We start from the raw sequence: 19,833 nt of genomic DNA on the forward strand, positions 1-19,833 counted from the left end.
GGCCCCGCCGCCGGCCAGCGCCGCGCCCCCCGCGCAGCCGCACGGCCGGCCACAGCGGCCCGGCTCTCCGCGCAGCCCCGCCGCCCGCTCTGTGCCGCGGGGCGGCCGAACCATCCCGATCGGCCTCGCCAGCGCCCCGCCGCGGGGCACAGGGCGAGAGCGGCAGCCGGAGCGCCGGGCCGGCTGGGCAGCCGAGCGGGCGGTGGCGGCGGCCCGGTCCAAAGGCGCAGCAGGCCCTGGAGCGAGCGGCGCGACTCGACGCGCCCCGCCGCCCGATGCGGGCGCCGCCGGCTGGCCGACGGGAGCGCCGGGCCCGCTTCGGCCGCCCCCGGCAGCCGGCGCCCGGGGGGCTCTCCGAGGTGGCCTCGGGCTGAGCGGGCGTCCCGCCGCCGGCCCGGCCGCCACGGCGCGACCCAGCAGAAAAGAGGCTCCCGCGAGGAAGGGAAGGGGTGGAAGGGTGACGCGCCGGCCGGGAAGAGGCCTGCGGACACGGGCGGCACCCTTGGCCCAGGGGCCTCCCGCCTCGCCCCGCCCGGCGGCCAGCCAGGACTGGGCAGCCCCCGTGGCCGCCCTCTCAGGCAGGCAGCGAGCGAACCAGGTTTACTAGGCTCTTGGCAGGCCACAGTTTATTTCCAGTATTTATCGTAACTTGCTTCTCAGGATAGAAATCTTTCCAAGGGGGCTCACAGGGAAAAGCCAAATATCACAAGACTATGGATGTAGACACCCCCCCACGGTCCAGGGCCACTGCCGCAGTTCACTCTCGGTGGCTGGATGGGGTCCAGCTGGATGCCCTCTTCGCCGCCTCCCGCTCGCCTGTTCCACCCACAGGAACCTGGAGGACCAGCAAATGTCTTGCTCCTAGACAAGACCAGCGATTCGGAACATGTTGTATTTACAATCAGATAAACAAATACACTGCTGGTAAATAATAGCCACAGTGCTACAAAAAAATCCCAGCTCCAGCACAGCACTGTCAGTTTCTCTGCAGTCAATGAGAACATTCAATTCCATGGGATGTCTATTAACCTACAAGAATCCATCTGGGCCTTATGGAAGCCATAATACCATTTATAATCAAAGGTATAAATGCTAGACAGGCAAAGAAGCACCCTTTACTTAGAGCCTCTGTGTTCACTCTTTGTTAAGAGTTAATTTGATAGAGATTTATAGTTACCAGAACAAGTGGATACACACCACGTTCTGGTACACATGGAAGACATCTATCCATGCCATTGGGCCACACAAAATCCTTAGATTTTCAAGTGAAACACACTACAAACAGGGTCTCAATAAGGCCTTGGCTTCAATGCTTTCTTTTGGGGATGTTGTATTCAGACTTATCCAGGATTAAGTCTCATTGAACTCAATGGGATTTACTTCTGAGCAAATATGTACAGGTCTGCACTCCAGCTCCCCAGAAGCCAACAGGGGGCTGGCTGATAAAAGAAGAGACAAAGGCTCAGTGACGATTCAGCTCTTAAGATTAAAGCTAACCTACCTCACCCCACCCCTATCCCACATGCCTCCCACTGGACAACCACCAAAATAAGCTCACCGCTGGAATGCCAGGCAAGGATGGAGAAAGAATGGACCAAGAAAAGTGGCAAAACGGTGGCCAAAACCCCCAAAGTGGACATCTCCCTTTGGCATTGCCTCGTATAATGATATGGATATAGCATTCCTGTAGTAGAACCTGTCTAGGGAACATACACGCACACTGTACTTATATACAGAATAGAATGACTGGGATGAGTGTTGAAATCCACCCAGCTCTTAGTGGGGAATGCATCAAATGTGATTTACACCGGATAGGGTGTGGATTTCCCTATTTCAGGGAGGCCGTTTGAATGGGGGATGGATGCTGGGGATAGAAGGCCTCTGACTAGCACAGTTTTAGCTAGCAATTAACAGGTGAAGGGGGGGAAGCAACCAGTCACAGGGGAGGTTGTGTAGGTGAGTACCCCGCTTCCTTGGAAGAAGACGGGGCGGGCGGGCGGGCTGGGGTCCGTGATCTAAGGTGCGATCTGAGCAGAAAGTGAGAGAAGGCACCTTGGGACAATTAGGACATTTGTTGCTCTGATTTCATCTCGGTTTTATGAAATTATGTGTGGCTATTCTTTGACTCAGTTATACATAGATCAACGCCCTGAAACTCATAAAGAGGAGCCAAAATGAAAAATTTACACCAGTTTGCAATCTGGGGGGTACGTCGTCATTCACATTTTTAAAAAATCATAGGGCCGTGTGGCTGGAGGGGGCCTACAAGCTCGCTGCGTCCACAGGCCCGCCCCCGCCGCCGGGAACCGCCTCCCCGCGACGAAGCCGCCCTCGGAAGGCTCCGGGCCCGGGGAGGCTCCCGGGATCGCGCGGGCGGGGCGCGGCCGCCGCGGCCGACGGCCGGGGAGGGCGCGCCGGCTTCGCCACGCAGGAGGCCGGGCGGGCTGGGCGGCGCGCGGCCCTCAGTCCGAGTAGAGGATGAAGCCCGAGAAGGTGCTGTACTTGTTGCTGTTGCCCCCGTGGGCCTTGCCCCCGTCCAGCCGCACGAAGACCTCGTCGCCCGCGTCCAGGTGCAGCACGGCGCTGTTGCTGGCGTAGTCGTAGTTCTGGTCGGCGTCCTGCGCGATGGCGCTGGCTCTCACCTGGGGGGGAGAGAAAGGCGGGCGGAGTTACTGGCGGTGCCGCGAGCGCGCTCTGCGGGGCTGTCCGCCGGGCCGGGCGGGCAAGGCCGCGGGCGCCCGCCGCCCGCCTAAACCGGGCCCTGCTGCTTCCGCTTTCAAGGCGGCGTCCAACGGCCCCCGCCCCGCCCCGCCCTCCATTGTCCTTCGCTGGTCTCGCTCCTCGTCTTGCGCCGTTTCCTCTTTTCACGGAGGGAACTCCAGCGGAGCACACCGGGGTACTCTGATAGCCCGTTACCTGCCATCCATTCAAAAACGGAACCGAGGGCATTTAGTGCAGGAGGCGCCCTGGACGGCCGCGGCGTCGTGCAACGAGCCCGCCAACGTCGCTGAAACGGCCGTCTCAAGCGCAGGGCGAGCGCTCCGTGTGAAGAGAGCCTGTGTCTCTGTTGCACCGTCCCTTTTAACTCTGCCTCGCGAAGCGGGCCCCTTTAATCCCCAGTATCCCACTATGTAGGGGGCAGAGGGCAAAAGGGGAGCTGCAGCGCCTTCTCCACCGCAAACTGCCAAGTCAACGGCCGACTTGGGGCTTAACACCACTTCATGGTCGCGAGCCGGTATAGCCAGCGGTGCGTATGTGGGCACGTGCTCTTCGTGAGCATCTGGCGAGAGCGCCGCGTCGTGGTTCTACGCAGATGGAGGGACTGGGGCAAGGCCAGCAGCAGTGGCTGGCATCCTGGGGCAGCTGCGGAGGCCCCGGTGCCCCGGAGCACCCTGCCCACCCTCTGCCTCACTGTCACCGCCGCTTGCGAGTAGCCCTGTTCTGGAGGTGTCCTTCTGGTCAGGCTGTCTGGGTTGGGAGTTGGGGGCACTGCATTTCTGGGGCATTATGGCCCTGTGCCTTGGCAGTTATGCTGTTGGGTTCCACAGGAAACCACTGGGGGAAGCGACCCACATGTGTGGGCAGAGATGCCATCAATGTGCGGATGATGCCCCACTCTATTAATCTTTCCCATTGAATCCCAGGGAGGCAGCAGCTGTTCTGAGTGCCTGGGCATGGAACTGGATGAGGGCCAATAAACAGACTCAGTCCAGACAAGACAGAGGTATTCTTAGTGGGCGATTCATCTGCCCGGCTAAGTGATGTTCAACCTGCTCTGGAGGGGGCTGCACCCCCCCCCCTAGGATCAGGTTCGTCATTAGAGGAGGGGCTCTCGGATCCAGCATGGTCACTGGAGGCACAGGTGGACTCAGTGGCACGGAGCACCTTTTAAATGTGGCCTCAACTGGACAGAGAGAACCTGGCTCAGCTGTCCTTGCTCTGGTAACCTCTTGTCTGGATTACTGTGATGCATTATGCGTGGGGCTGCCTTTGAAAACAGTCTGGAAACTTCAGCTGGTCCAAAACAGGGCAGCGACATTCTTAACGGGGACCAGCCAACGTGATCATATTAGGCCAGTACTTTTCCATCAGCACTGGCTGCCAGTCCGTTTCCAGGTCCCATTCAAAGGGCTGGTATTAACATTCAAAGTCCTGAACAGCTTGGGGCAGGCTACCTGAAGGATCACTCCTCCCATATACACTTGCCTGGGCCCTAAGATCTTCCTCAGTGGTCCTTCTCCGGGAGCCCCCACCAATGGAAGTGAGGTGGGTGGCTACTGAGAAGAGGGCTTTTCCTGTTGTGACACCTGATTGTGGAATGAGCTTCCCAGAGAGGCTCACCTGGAGCCTACCTTATTTTCCCAGGCATTTTAGTCTTTCCGCTTCTGTTGTTTAAAACTGTTACTGTATTTTAAATCTTTGCGCTGCTGCTAGATTTTATTTTGGTTCTTATTTTAATTCTGTACTGTAGTTTTAAACTTGTAAACTTTTATATTGTACTTTATTCTGTTGTACTTTATGGTTTTAATTGTTGTGAACTGCCCAGAGAGCTTTGGCTATCAGACAGTACAGAAATGTAATAAATAAACAAACAAACAAACATAAACCTGACCTCCACTGAGAGGGACCCCACCTGTGTGTGTGTAACAATGTATCTCTGCTGTGTATCAGACATCCCTAAAATATGGACCCCTGTACCATCTGTCAGATTGACATTTTGTTAGTAATAAATATATCAGAAAGTTTAGAGGCAGACTGGACAAAACATCCCGGAATGCATGTCACACAACTGAACAACAAAAGGCTGCGGCGAAGGTGCTTTCTCTAAAGATCCCCAAGCCTTGCAACCTCTTTTTGATGTTCAGGGCAGCAGGAAGTCAGATTCTTGCATGGGGCAATAGGCCCTGGTTGTGAGGCACCAGAAACTCCAGGAGCACGAGGAGGCATTTCTGCGGTAGCTGAGCCGTCCTCTGCTGTGCTGCAGCGCCACTTCTGCGGGTGGCCAGAGGGCGGCGTTGCAGCTACCAGCTCAGCAAGGATTCGGGGACACAAGGGTTCCACCTCTGGTCCTACAAAGCTGTGGACTCTGGCCTGGCTTCTTCATCTGAGCTAGGGCGGAATGAGTATTCAATGGTGGGTCAAAATGGGAATGCTCTCCCCCACAGGAGGACAGCTGTCCCAGTCTGAGTCGTGTACAGCCCCTTTGAGCAGTGTCTGGTGCAAGTGGGGGCTTGCAGCCTGCCTCCGCTGCTGCCATGCCTGCCCTGCCGGTAACCCCCCCACGCCTTCTCCAGGCCCCCAAAGCTTGCAGAGTGTCATCTGCTTGCGTCCCCAGCAGGGATGACACGCCACGCGTCATTTGCTGCTGGGAAGAGGCTTCAGGTGGCACCTCCCTGTTATCCCTCTCCCCCAAGGTAAAACATGTTGGGCTTTGGGAGGGAGGATGGCAGCACAAGTGTTATTTTAATGTTCGTACAGAACATTCGGGCACCCCCTGAAGGCCTTTCAAAGGCTTGAGACGAACACCAGGAAAGCCCTGGCTATCCTCAAGGCAAGCAGCAGGGCGTCTGCCCGTCCCTAATCGGAGCAGCGGGTCCCTCGGGCACTGATGGAGCCGCACTTGGTCTGCCCGAGCTGATTCACACAGCTGGCTTGGAGCCAAGGCAGGCGGGACTTTTGTCGCAGGCGCAAGCAGGAGTTTTGTGTGTACGCTATCCACTGTGGCAGGGGACTCATTGGCCACGGGGACTATTACTATTTTTGGGAGAAGATCAACAAAGGGGCAAGATCACTGAAGTTGAAAATAACACTCCCATCATTGACAGTCCTCTAGTGTAATTGTTCCAATTTTTAATAATCAGGATCCTAAAAACTACAGACCAATAACCCTGCTGAATGTGGTTTCTAAGCTTTATTCCCAATATCTTTTGAATGAACTGGAAACCTGGAAGGAAACTAATAACGTCATTGGTGAGGAATAGGCAGGCTTTTGTAAAGGATGAAGCACTATAGATCCGTGCTTTGTCCTTCACTATCAAATAAAAAGCAAACAAACATGCAAGGACCCACTAAGAAATTGTTTGCAGTATTTATAGATCTGACCTCAGCTATTGACTCAGTAAACAGACCTTGTCTATGGGGAAAGCTTTCTGGTACAAATATTGACAAAAGATTGCTGTGATTCAAAAGCTCCATCAAAACCATGTTATGCAGGTATGGGTGGGTCTACATGGCCACTTGACAGAGGGCATTAATATCTGCCATGGGATCAGATGAAGATGTCTCTTGGCCTGTCTTACTCAATTTGTTAGTCAATGTAGAACGAGAGCATCTCTACACCAGCTTAAAACCCTGCATTTAAATGGGGCTTTCTGCTTCCGTTTTAAATGCAGGATCACAATCGACTCCCTTTACATGCGCTTCCTTTTCTCCCTCCCCTTTCCCACCTACTCCCCCTTATCTGAGTCATAAAATCATAGAACAGTGGGGTTGGAAGGGGCCTACAAGGCCATCGAGTCCAACCCCCTGCTCAATGCAGGAATCCAAGTCAGCATCCCTGACAGGTGGCTGTCCAGCCTCGTCTTGAACGCCTCCAATGTGGGAGAGCCCACCGCCTCCCGAGGGAATTGGTTCCATTGTCATATTGCTCTAACAGTCAGGAAGTTTTTCCTCAGTCTTCCATATGTTTCATTATCTACCTCTTCTTGCAGTTTTTCCTTTTTCATGGAGGGAACTCAAGAAGGGTAGCTCATTATCTCCAATCTATTTAAAAATGGAGTAAGGATCATTTAGTGCAGGAGATGCCCTGGAGGTTGCCAACGTCACCTAAAGGACCCACAAACTTCTGTGAGTGAGCAATCTCACCAGCAGGATAAAAGCTCTGGGTGAAGAAGCCCCAAGAGATGGCTTTCACCTCCCCCCCCCCAGTGAAGCAATTACGTTCCAACTTTGTTGTATGCATATCATAGAATCATAGAATCATAGAATAGTAGGGTTGGAAGGGGCCTACAAGGCCATCGAGTCCAACCCCCTGCTCAATGCAGGAATCCAAGTCAGAGCATCCCCGACAAATGGCTGTCCAGCCTCGTCTTGAAGGCCTCCAGTGTGGGAGAGCCCACCATCTCCCCAGGTAATTGGTTCCATTGTCGTATTGCTCTGACACTCAGGAAGTTTTTCCTGATGTTCAGCCGGAATCTGGCTTCCTGTAACTTGAGCCCATTATTCCGTGTCCTGCTCTCTGGGATGATCAAGAAGAGATCCTGGCCTTCTTCTCTGTGACAACCTTTCAAGTACTTGAAGAGTGCTATCATATCTCCCCTCAGTCTTCTCAAGGCTAAACATGCCCAGTTCTTTCAGTCTCTCTTCATAGGGCTTTGTTTCCAGTCCCCTGATCATCTTTGTTGCCCTCCTCTGAACCCTCTCCAGTTTGTCTGCATCCTTCTGAAAGTGTGGTGCCCAGAACTGGACACAGTACTCCAGATGAGGCCTAACCTGTGCTGAGTAGAGGGGAACTAGTACTTCCCGGGATTTGGAAGCGATGCTTCTATGAATGCAGCCCAAAAGAGCATTGGCCTTTTTTGCAGCCACATCACATTGTTGGCTCATATTCAGCTTGTGATCGACAACAATTCCAAGATCCTTCTCGCTCGTAGTGTGGTTGAGCCACGTATCCCCCATCTTGTAACTGTGCATTTGGTTTCTTTTTCCTAGGTGCAGAACTTGGCATTTGTCCCTATTAAATGCCATTCTGTTGTTTTCTGCCCAGCTCTCCAGTCTATCCAGATCACTTTGAATTTTGTTTCTGTCTTCCAAAGTATTAGCTATCCCTCCCAATTTTGTGTCATCTGCAAATGTGATCAGCATTCCCTGCACCTCCTCCTCCAAGTCATTAATAAAAATGTTGAAGAGCACTGGGCCCAGGACTGAGCCCTGCGGTACCCCACTCGTTACCTCTCCCCAGCTTGAGAAGGTCCCATTGATAAGCACTCTTTGAGTCCGATTCTGTAGCCAACTGTGGATCCACCGGATCGTTGTTTCATCTAGCCCACTTTGAGCTAGTTTGCTCATCAGGAGATCATGGGGCACTTTGTCGAAAGCTTTGCTGAAGTCGAGGTATATGATGTCTACAGCATTCCCACGGTCTACAGGGGAGGTGACTTGATCAAAAAATGAGATCAGATTTGTCTGGCAGGACTTGTTTTTGACAAATCCATGTTGGCTTCGAGTAATCACGGCATTGTTGTCAAGGTGCTCCCAGATGGATTGCTTTATGATCTGCTCCAGAATTTTCCCAGGGATTGATGTCAGACTGACTGGTCTGTAGTTCCCAGGTTCCTCCTTTTTACCCTTTTTGAAGATAGGGACAACGTTAGCCCTCCTCCAGTCATCTGGCACTTCCCCCGTCCTCCATGATTTCTCAAAGAGAATAGACAGCGGTTCTGAGAGTTCTTCTGCCAGTTCCTTTATGACTCTAGGATGCAGTTCATTTGGCCCTGGAGATTTGAACTCATTCAAAGTAATGAGGTGTTCCTTGACCATATGCCTGTCGATCTCAAGCTGCAATCCTGCCCCTTCAGCCTGTACTTCGCCTTTGCCAGGGGGGTCATAGACCCTCTTTTGGGAGAAGACTGAGCCAAAGTAGGAATTGAGCACCTCTGCCTTTTCTTTGTCATCTGTTATCATTTTGCCATCCTTATTCAATAGCTGAACCACCATTTCTTTCCTCTGCTTTTTACTATGCACGTAGCTGAAGAAAGCCTTTTTGTTGTTTTTAACATCCCTTGCTAACCTCAGCTCATTCTCAGCTTTAGCCTTCCTGACGCCATCCCTGCAATTCTGTGCTATCTGCCTGTACTCTTCCTTTGTTACTTGGCCTTCTTGCCACTTCCTATATGTGTCCTTTTTTGTTTTCAGGTCATCCCTAAGCTTTTTGTGAAGCCACATTGGCTTCTTCTGTTGTCTTCCACCTTTTCTTCTTGTTGGAATTGTTTGTGATTGTGCCTTGAGAATTTCCTTTTTTAAAAGCTCCCACCCATCTTGGACTCCTTTTCTCGCTAGCATCGCTTGCCATGGGACCTTACTGATCATTGTTCTCAGTTTATGAAAATCAGCTTTCCTAAAATCCAGGGTACGCATTTGACTACACTCGGCTTTTGCTTCCCTTAGAACCAAGAACTCAAGTACAACATGGTCGCTTTCCCCCAGAGTTCCTGTAACTGCTACTTTATCCACTAAGTCATCTCTGTTGGTTAGGATCAAGTCAAGGATAGCCGATCCTCTAGTTCCTTCCTCTACTTTCTGTAGGAGGAAGTTATCCGCCACACAAGTCAGGAATTTCCTGGAGGGGCCATGTTTTGCAGAATTTGTCTCCCAACAAATATCGGGGAAATTGAAGTCCCCCATTACTACTACATCATGCTTCCTTAAAACATTGGCTATTTGCTTTTCAAAAGTTTCATCCTCGTCTTCTCCTTGACTGGGTGGCCGGTAGTAGACTCCGACCACCAGGTTCCTTTTATTCTTTGCTCCATTTATTTCAACCCAGATGCTCTCGATGGGGCTACCAAGCTCATCCTCCTGTATTTCTGTGCAGAGATATGTATTTTTCACATACAGTGCAACCCCACCTCCCTTTCTGTTCCTCCTGTTCTTTTTGAACAAGTTATATCCTTCAATTGCTGTATTCCAGTCATGAGAGTAATCCCACCAAGTCTCAGTTATACCTATCAGGTCATAATTTCCCTCTTGTATTAAGAGTTCAAGTTCGTTCTGTTTGTTTCCCATACTCTGGGCATTAGTAAATAGACATCGAAGACCATGTGCTTCATAGTCTGGCTTTCTTCCTACATGTGTCTGAAGACTATTATTGGGCGCTATCAGAGCTGTTCTCTCCATTGCAGTGCATGCGCCTATGTCCATTGTTACCCCCAACATTACATCTCCCTTCCCCGTAGAATTCAGTTTAAAGGCCTCCTGATGAAGTTCTTCATGCTGTGGCCAAACACATTCTTCCCAGCCTTTGTGAGGTGCAACCCATCCCTAGCCAACAGCCCATCTTCCAGGAAGTATAGCCCGTGGTCCCAGAATCCAAATCTCTCTCGTTGGCACCACCTTCGTAGCCAGTCATTCACCTGGAGTATTTTTCGTTCCCTTTCTATCCCTCTTCTAACTACTGGAAGGATGGATGAGAAAACTCTCTGGGCCCCAAAGTTCTTGAGTTTCCTTCCCAGAGCTTCAAAGTCTGACGTGATCTCTTCGTAGCTCCGCTTGGCGGTATCATTTGTTCCCACATGGATGAGAAGAAAGGGATACCTGTCAGTGGGCTTTATGAGTGCAGGCAACCTTTCAGTCACGTCTCTAATCTGTCCTCCCGGGAGACAACATACCTGGCGAGTCCATGGGTCTTCGCGACATACTTGGGTCTCGATCCCACGCAGCAAGGAGTCTCCCACTACTACCACTCTTCTCTTCTCCTTGTTGTAGGCCTGGGTTTCATCGCCTCTGTTTGACTGACCTTTAGCCTCTTGCTCACTCTCATGCAGGTTCCCCTGTGATTCTTCCTCTGCAGGCTGTCCTCCAGTCTCATCTGCAAGTACCTGGAATCGGTTCCACAGCTCCACTGCTTCCACTGGTGCAGAGTGGCGTCTAGTTCTTCTTCTCCTAACTGTCACCGTTTTCCAAGGAGTATCCTCTACTCCATTTTTCTTCACCTCAGCATTTCCCACTGCCTCATCTTGCTGTTGCTCTTCAAGCTTCTGGTCTGCCTTTTGCTGCTGTAGTTCCCCCATTCTGTCCAAGAACTCTTCGTGTTCTCTTATTCCCCGGAGGGTTGACAGTCGCCGCTCCAGTCCACTTACTTTTTCCTCCAGCAGCATGATCAACTTGCACTTGTTGCAGGTGTAGGCCATGTTGTTGTCAGGCAAGAAAACAAACATTGCACACACCTTGCAGGTCACCACCACTGGAGAGTCTTGTCCTTCCATAGCCTCTTTTCCCTTTTGTGTCTAGCTTTGTGATTGTTCTAGACTAGCCTGTGCCTGCTCCTCTACTCAGTAGAGGTTAAAAGCAGAGTCCCACTGGTGTGGAAGTGTGTGCTACAAGTCAAATAAATGAAAAAAAGTTAGTAAAAAAAATTAAAAAAATGTTAGGGGCCTCCCCCTTGACCTCCCCTGCCGAACTCCCCTGGCCAACTCCTGTTTGCTTCCCCTGTTCGCTCGCTCTGTTCGCTCGCTCTCTGGGAGCTTGCCTGCTTCTGTAGTCCCTGGACCAGCTGGAGCAGCTTGCTCTGCTCTGCTCTGCTCTGCTCAGCTGGGAGGTGGGAAACAGATTGATTCTGTTATGATTCAGTCTTGCTGTCCAGGACCAATCAAACAGGCCTGAGAAAAATGTTAGCTAAATTAAACTCCTTTTGCAACGAGGAACATCTTAGTATTAAAAACTAAAATTGCGTTGTTTGGAAGAAGAACTAGGAAACCTAAATGGACAATCACTCTATTGAGCAGTGTATCTCTTTCTGGGGATATAATTGGAAAACCCATTTTGAAGCTGTAATATTAACAGTATTAAGAACTATTTAGCAGGTTCTGGCATTCTCCCCCCGCCCCATCACCAAAAGGGGGGCAATTAGTGAACCTGTTCTAAAAATATTTGTGGGGGAAGCAGTTGCCCAAATGTGTTATGGGTCTGAAATTTGGGGAAATTATATATATAGCCTCACTGGAATATAGCCTCACTGGAAATACTCCAGAATGGATTTCTAAATAAAATTCTTGCACTATCCCTGGGGATACCAGCAGCTCTACTGAGAGCAGAAACAGGTTTATCTCCTATCAAAAAAAGAGTTAATAACAGCATGATTCAGTACCGATGCAGACTAAATTTCTCAAAGAAATGTTGGTATGGTATGAACAAATGAAATCAGGTGGTTGGGAATAGATTTGTCTGAACAGAATGCAGCAATATTTGATACCTGCAGAGTATGTAGTTGTATATGGCCTTCAATCTGGACTCGGTGAAGAGACTGGATGCTTTCACACACTCATGGCCAGGGAAATCATTAATAATAATCATTCTTCATGGTTTGCCTTTATATATATAAAAAAAAGATAACCAAATTGCAAAGGATCTACAGCATATCGCCTTACCACCACTGAGAAAAGACTTCACAGAATGTAGGTTCCAGCAGATGTCGACTGCTTATCTGGTGCACATGTGTCATCATACTCCTTTAAGGGATAGACTGACTATCTGTGGAAATGGTTGCGTAGAAGATTTGGGTGCAACCCTATGCATGTTTAGACAGAAAAAAGCCCTACAGCTCTCGGCATTCTCACGCTGCCTGGGGAAAACTGGGAGTGGTAGAACTCATTTCTGTCTAAACACACACAGGGTTGCACCCCAAGTCCATTATTTACTGTTCTATCCATTATCTGATTATTCCAGAACAAGTTTCTGTCTTGTTATGTGTCTCAATGTATGGGGTGGTCAACAAATAAAGCAGTGCCATGCTTGCTCTCAGATGCGTGAGAATATGTATCTTACTGCATTGCACTGTTTGCTACAGCAGCTAAGAAAATTTGAGCAGGCATTGTGAAAAAAGTATCAGCGAGCTGTGAAGGTCTACTTTGAGCAAGTTAAGTTAAAGTAATTACTGGACATTTTTATGACGGATATATTTTAGTTATGGTTTTTATGTTAAATGAGAACTATTACTCAAATTACCCATGTTGTACATCCTTTTTTAAAGATATGTTTGTATTGTTTGTGATCTATTACCTTTGTATGGCTATAAGCAATAAGCATATTGTGCATATGACAGAGTCATGGACTCTGAAATACATGCACAGGGTTTAATTTTTTGCATCCTACAGTGGAAATCTTTATGGCAATGATTGTTCTGCAGGATGCCCAGAATCTACTGCATCTATGAAAACTGATAATTCATACCTTAATGTTGTAGGGGTTTTTTTTTTAAGTAATAAGATTCTAGTCCTCAGGAGTATGGAGACAAACTGTAAAAAGTGAAGCCGGTAACTCAGAAAACAAATGTCACTGAGGTGGATTTTCAAGTTTTCCATATACCCATGTGAGCCAGTCTTCATTTATTTCCCCATCTTTCTTTTTGGTAGGCGTTCTGGGTCTTTAATACTGCATGGCAGACAGGGATTCACTAACTAGATCCTTTCCCAGCATGGAGATGCAGTTGGAGCAAGATCGGAATCATACCTGAACCCAAACACTGGTGTGGAGAAAAATTTTTGGCCCACGGGCTAAACTCCAACCTGGGAAAGTCCTCGGGGCCCACGTTCCACCTGCCGGAGTAGCCAAAGGCAGAGTGGCCGTGTCCAAAATGTGATGATTATCAAAGCTAACCCTAATCGGAAGTCAGCAAGACTGGATACCTCAGCAGCACTTTCAAATAGCATCCCAAATACCAAGCTTCTGCACATTTATTCAGATGAGCAGCATGTCTTCTCAGAAGTAAGGAGGTCAGGCTGCTGCATCTCTACTCAGAAGTAAGTAGGGCAAGCCCCTGCATGTCTACTCAGAAGCAAGCAGGGCAAGCCTCTGAAGTAAGCAGGGCTAAATCACTCAGCAGCTTCCTCCCCAGAACACCCCCTCTCCCAGCAGCGAAAGACTATGTCTCATCAGCAGGTGATTGGAAATGAGAGCTTTTCCTTGCTGGAGAGTGGGTAGGGTCTGGGTAAGAAGCTGGCAGGTTAGCTGAAGAACCCCTGCAGGCTGGCGGTTCTCCAGGCCTGTTCCGATGAAATGGAACTGAGCCGTGTTTAAATGACTGTTTAACTTCCTGACCAAAAGCAGAGGAGTTCCAGAATCCAAAGTGGCTGAGGTGCAAGGGGTAAGGTGTAGTGGAGGGCTTGGGAGGACCCCATGTCTCTCCTTGCTTGGCCAGCAGGATTTTTATTTTTTATTATTTTATTATTAAATTTATTAATCGCCCATCTGGCTGGTCACCCAGCCACTCTGGGCGATGTATAACATACAATAAAAACAGTTTAAAACAATAAAATTCTACAATAAAAACATTTTCTAAAATACCCTAACCCACCCCAAATGCCTGCCTGAACAACAACGTTTTTAATGCACGACGGAAGCTCATTAAAGAGGGGGCATGACGGAGTTCCCTAGGGAGGGAGTTCCACAGAGTGGGGGCCACCACAGAAAAGGCCCTCTCCCTCATCCCCACCAGTCTAGCTGTCCTGGCTGATGGGACAGAGAGAAGGCCATCCGAGGCTGATCTTGTTTTAGTGGGGTAGAGGGCAAAGAGACCCGAATAGTGCAGGGAGACATTCTCAGCAAGGTTTAAAGACCTCCCCCCCCCCCCCGGATGGATTCAAGGCGAAATGGCCAGAAAGGCAGCATGCTTTAAGAGTGGTTCAGGTAAGCAAGTGTAAAGTGATGCATGCTGGGGCAAAAAATCCCAACTTCAAGTATAGCCTGATGGGATCTGAGCTAGTGAGACAGACCAGGAAAGAGATCTTGGGGTTGTGAGGGACAGCTCGATGAAAATGTCAACCCAGTGTGTGGCTGCTGTAAAAAAGGCAAATTCCATGTTACGCATAATTAAAAAAGGAATTGAGAATAAAACTGCCAATATCATACTGCCCCTACACAAACCTATGGACCACGATTGGAATACTGTGTCCAGTTCTGGTCACCACACCTAGAAAAAAAGATATTGTAGAGCTGGGAAAAGTGCAGAAAAGGGCAACTAAAATGATCAAGGGGCTGGAGCATCTCCCCTATGAGGGAAGGTTACAACAGCTGGGATTGTTTAGCTTGGAAAAAAGGAGGGTGAGGGGAGACATGACAGAAGTGTACACAATTATGCATGGTGTGGAGAATGTGGATAGGGAGACTTTTTTTCTCCCTCTCACATAATACTAGAACCTGAGGTCATCCCATGAAGCTGATTGGTGGGAGATTCAGGACAGTCAAAAGGAAGTAATCCTTCACACAGAGCATAATTGAACTATGGAATTCGCTACCAGGAGGTGTAGTGATGGCCACTCACTTGGATAGCTTTGTAAGTCTGCACAAGGCAAGTCTGCTCAGGTTAGACAAATTCCTGGAAGAGAATCTATCAATGGCTGCTAGGCTTGGGGCCTCTGTGCTACCTCCAGTACCAGAGGTGGTAAACCTAGGTACACCAGTTGCTGGGAAACATGGGTGGGAGGGTGCTGCACTACTAGTGTTCTGCTTGTGAGTTCCTGGTCAATGGATGGTTGGCCACTGTGTGAACAGAATGTTGGACCCTTGGTCTGATCCAGCATCAGGGCTCTTCTTATGTTCTTAGCATTTGTTGTGATGGTTTGCTTATACCTGATGATAATGTAAATAATATTATCAACAAGGCCAAACATTTATCCTTTATGAAGGAAGATGGCTGGATGCGTTTTGCCTACATATCTAGTACACAGGCCCATTTCACTGTTTATAAAGAACAGCCATGGGCGGCTTTCAGACCAGCAATTCGTCTGGAATTTGTCATTCTTCGTTTACTCACTTTTAAAAGTAGAGCCTCCAGACAATGGCCTGGTTCGCACGGCAGGAGCGTGGCTCATAACCCCAGTGGCTTGTTAACCACCCCAACATGTGTCGGCACATTTCCCTAATTACAAACCACCCAGAAGCCATGGCCCATTGCAGGGTTGTGGGGTGGTTTGTTAACAAACTATCCTTGCCAGTTTGGATGTCAGAAGCTGCAGCGGAGGCGTACACTGGCAACCTGGCACCCATGGGCGCAGCAACCCACTGCAGCTTATGTAAGCCACAGTGGGCTGTGGTGGTCATGCGAACCCGGTCACAGTCAGGATTGATTGTCCTCCCCATGTCACAATCAACACCACGGAGACTCAAAGCTTCAAGCTATTACGACTTTATTATGCTAAAGACTAGCCTTTCTACAAAGCAGATTCAAGGAAGCTCTCAGACTGCCTCAGGCTCTGAACATCTAATCTGAGATCTGTATTAGCGTAGACGAGACAGAGGATAGTGAAGATGCCGGCTGTTTGCCGGTGGACGGTCACGGTCAAACTTGCCACGCAGTGACACCCCTTGTGTGCATGTGTGTGTTAAGCAACAAAATGTCAGTGTACATAAGGGGTGCATCTTCCCTTGTGATGGTATCTCACAGTTCCTTGGAAGTAAGTTACTTCTGAGCAAACATGCACAGGATTAAGCTTGATGCCTCAATCAAATGCACAATTATTTGGCAGTAAATGTGAATGTTAAAAAATGTTATGGGGCAAAAAAGACAATGCACACATTCATGTAAATGCATCTCACAAGCTCATCTACATTTAAAACCTGCCCCCATCATGCCAGCCCCATGGAAATATAAAGGGATGTAGTCTGGTGCAGAGTTCCTTAGGAGTAAAAGTAAGCCCTTGTGAATTCAATAGGAATGATTTTGAATGAATATATTCTTAAACTTGGACTAGAAGATCCTTATTACAGCTTGCTCACAGGCATCTGCTCATAGGGGCAAGAGGGGTACAACTGCTCCCCCCCCCTTCCAGTCATGAGGTCATTCTGAGGTCATCCCTCCCTCGCTGACTCCCCATCCTGTTCCACCTGGCGTGGGCCCCTGGCCGAGGAATGTCACCCATCTAGGAAGCGTGTCTGTGTGTGTGTGGGGGGGGTGTATCTAAGGGCAATCCCTGCCAGCCCCAGAATGACAAGGGAAGATGCACTCCTTATGCACACTGGCTTTTGTGTCCCCCCCCCCTCGTAAACATGCATAGGGCTGGGCTGTTAATGTTGGTACATGAAAGCACCTAAAAACCCTCTGCTTTCACCCACGAAGGCTAGGAAAGTGCTGAAAGAGAATATAAGGGAAAGGGAGAGATGGCTGCTGTCCCATTTTGAGGACAGCCATTCCAAATTTCATCCATGCTTATGGGAGTCTGCAGGAAGGGGCAAGGAGGGGCAGTTGGCCCCCTGGGGATGAGCCCTAATCTCCAGACTAGCAGCTTTCATTTAAAGAAAAAAGCACTTCTCTAGCCCAGGGGTCCCCAACAGGGCTTCCAAGGGTGCAGATGCACCCTTGAGGCCTTTAATTGTGCCCTCGGGGTGATTTCTATGTACACAAGGCAAGTCTGCTCATTCCTAGTTTCTCTATAATTTCAAGCCTATGTACCTCTATGCAGTTTTGACGTACTCCCTTGCTCTCTGATTGGCCAAAGTAATAGGTTACAACCCGGTGCCCTTCCTCCCTGTCCGTGCCTGCTAGGAGCGGGCATGAGCGACAGGTGGCCGTGTTGGAAGGGAAAGGTAAGCATCCCCATTGAATGGAAACCGGCAGTACGGGGACGGGACTGAATGGGCTGGGGTCTTTTCCATCTGAGACCGGAGCACAGGCAAAAGGAGGGCATTTCCTGCCTGCTTGCTCACCCTCCTATCTGCATTTTTGGGGGTGAGGGGGCTGTTTGGTTCCCAACCCTTTATTTTTGTGTGTTGGGAGGTGCGGTGCTTGTCCTCTCTGCCCTTCTGTTTGTTGGTTGGGGGTGGGTGGGTGGGTGGGTAAAGCAATGGAATTTCTAGCCTGTTCGCTCATCTGCCCTGGTTGCTTTACCTCCAGGCTTTTGTGCTTGGGGTGGGGGTGATGCAGGGGCATTTCCTATTCTCCCCCATGGCTGCCTGCCATGCTGTGGCACTCTGGATACTGTTTGGTGCATGTGGGAGCACATGCAAAATTAAGGACTTTGCCACGTTCTCACTCACACGCCTGCGCTGCTTTTGTTCCATGCGTGCACTAGATTTCTGGGCTCACTGGCTGCCCCCCAGCCCCGTTTGTTTTGTGGTGTGTGTTGGCGGATGGCTTGGGGGGGCAGAGACCTTCCCTGCTTGCTTGCCCACCCAACTCCTGTTTGACTTGACCCCTCCCACAGAACTCATTTTGTGAGTAGCCACGCCCCCACAGTGGCCACCTTGTGAGTAGCCATGTTCCCACCATGGCAGCCATTTTGTCACTGGTGCCCCTGGCACTTTGTCAGGATTCCAAATGCGCCCACAGGCTGAAAAAGGTTGGAGACCCTTGCTTCAGCCCTTGTAGAGCCCCAGATATGAGGCAAAATGCGCAGCCACCATTCTGCCTATTCATTTTGTGAGAAACTACCCAGATCTCACCTTTTAGTGTTTTTAGCCAACGAATAAAGCCACAATAGCTAACCTCCCCCTGCCCCAAATCTGGGTGTGTTAACTTTTCTGGGTGTGTTAAGCCTTTTGGGGGTCTTCCCTATTGGGAAGTAATTGGATCCTCATTTAAAAAAACAATTTAGAAATCCAGGAGTTTCCTGTAGCTGGGTTTGGGCAGTAGTGTGTCTACCAAAAAACAAAAGGTAGCAGCAAAGACAGGCATTCATGATCTTCCTAACTCATGTCTTGTTAATACTTTTTTTCTGAGTTTATAAACATTTTAACAGTTATCTTGACAACTGTGCAGATAAAGTTCATCATGATTATACCCATATTGCAGGAGGCAGGGCTGTGGCTGGGAAAGCGTGGGCTACACAAGTCCTGCAAAGGGGCCCGGTGCTGCTGTTCCCATTTTGCAGAGGGCTGCGTGGGTTAGAGGCGCGCATGACAACGCTGCAGTGCGGTCCCGTGTTGTTGGTGTTTTAGGCACGTGCAGGTGGGGTTGTGAAATTGATCATGGCAACAGTGCAACTCACTACGGGTTAGAAACAGTTGTTGTGAGATATATGTATCTTTAAGAGAACCTGCCATTTTTAGCCCTGGCAGGCGCCTCCCCCCCTCCCCGTCTCTTAGTGTTGGCTCTGGAGCTGAGACAGTGGTGCCAAGCAGCTCCACGGAAGTTAGTGTTTTCTCATGTATTGTAGGAATAAAGAAACCCCTTGTGAAGGTACCTGAATCTATTGCATGTTGCATGTACAGCGGAAGCTAGCAGTGGGCTGCAAGCTGAGCAGGCCACACTCTCCACCGATATTGACCGTGCCCTTCAACCTTTGGCTCAAAGGGCCATTACAGGCATGAAGGAAGTCATGGAAAGAACTGGGGGTTTCAGCTATCAGTGGAAAGATGTTGTTTGGACACCAGGTCTACCCCTTGAGAAACAACAGAGGAGTAGACAGAAAACTCCCTGGAAAAGACTCTGATGCTGGGAAAGACTGAAGGCAAAAGGAGAAGGGGACGGCAGAGGATGAGATGGCTAGATAGCACCACCGATGCAATGAATATGGACTTGAGCACGCTCCAGGAGAGAGTGCAGGACAGGAAGGCCTGGCGTGCTATGGTCCACGGGGTCACAAAGAGTCAGACACAATTAACAACAGACCTAGTAATCCATTTCTCAGTGGCCAGGTCTACCTATCTTATCAGACTGGCTGCCCAGGCCTTATTGCTGCTCAGTCACCAAATGGTGGACTGTTCTCTGATGCTATTAGGGCTTTTTAAAAATGTGCAACTGTACAGAAACTGTACAGTTCAAGGAAAAATATGCAGTTCCAATGGAACTTTGCTGTAGTTCAAAAGTCAAGCCATGAAAAGTTGTATTGTTAGCTGATGTAAAAGTGGCTGATAACAGTGCGGAAAGTGAAACGAGTCGTCCAGGCTGTTCTAGAGCCCTAAAACCCTGACCAAGCAGACTCCTTTCTCCCCCCCCCCCCCGCTAGAGACACTCCCCAGACTCCACTGCTGCTCTTGGGAGCCGCCTTCCCCAACCTGGTGCCCTTCGGATGTTCGGGACATCAGCTCCAATCAGCCCTCGCCAGCATGGCCAAGGGGTGCTGGGGTCGCCGTCCCAAACCTCTGGAGGGCCCCCGGCTGGGGAAGGCCGCTCTGGAGAGGGCT

The 19,833-nt window shown here is 49.8% G+C and overlaps 1 protein-coding gene across 1 annotated transcript in view; it reads right to left on the bottom strand.

Annotated features, from left to right (window-relative positions):
• Nucleotides 1–609: 609 nt before the first annotated feature.
• The window catches only part of C1QL1 (complement C1q like 1), a 58,124-nt gene continuing 38,900 nt past the window's right edge, over nt 610–19,833 (bottom strand). Inside the window, exon 2 of the mRNA XM_084804339.1 lies at nt 610–2,642. Coding sequence (XP_084660465.1) covers nt 2,463–2,642 — 180 coding nt within the window. The 3' untranslated portion in view covers nt 610–2,462. The remainder of the gene's footprint in view (nt 2,643–19,833) is intronic.

The sequence above is a fragment of the Heloderma suspectum genome, chromosome 6 (genome assembly GCF_057233095.1).
Source record: "Heloderma suspectum isolate Gila_16-S chromosome 6, 16-S_ref, whole genome shotgun sequence".
NCBI lineage: Eukaryota > Metazoa > Chordata > Lepidosauria > Squamata > Helodermatidae > Heloderma > Heloderma suspectum.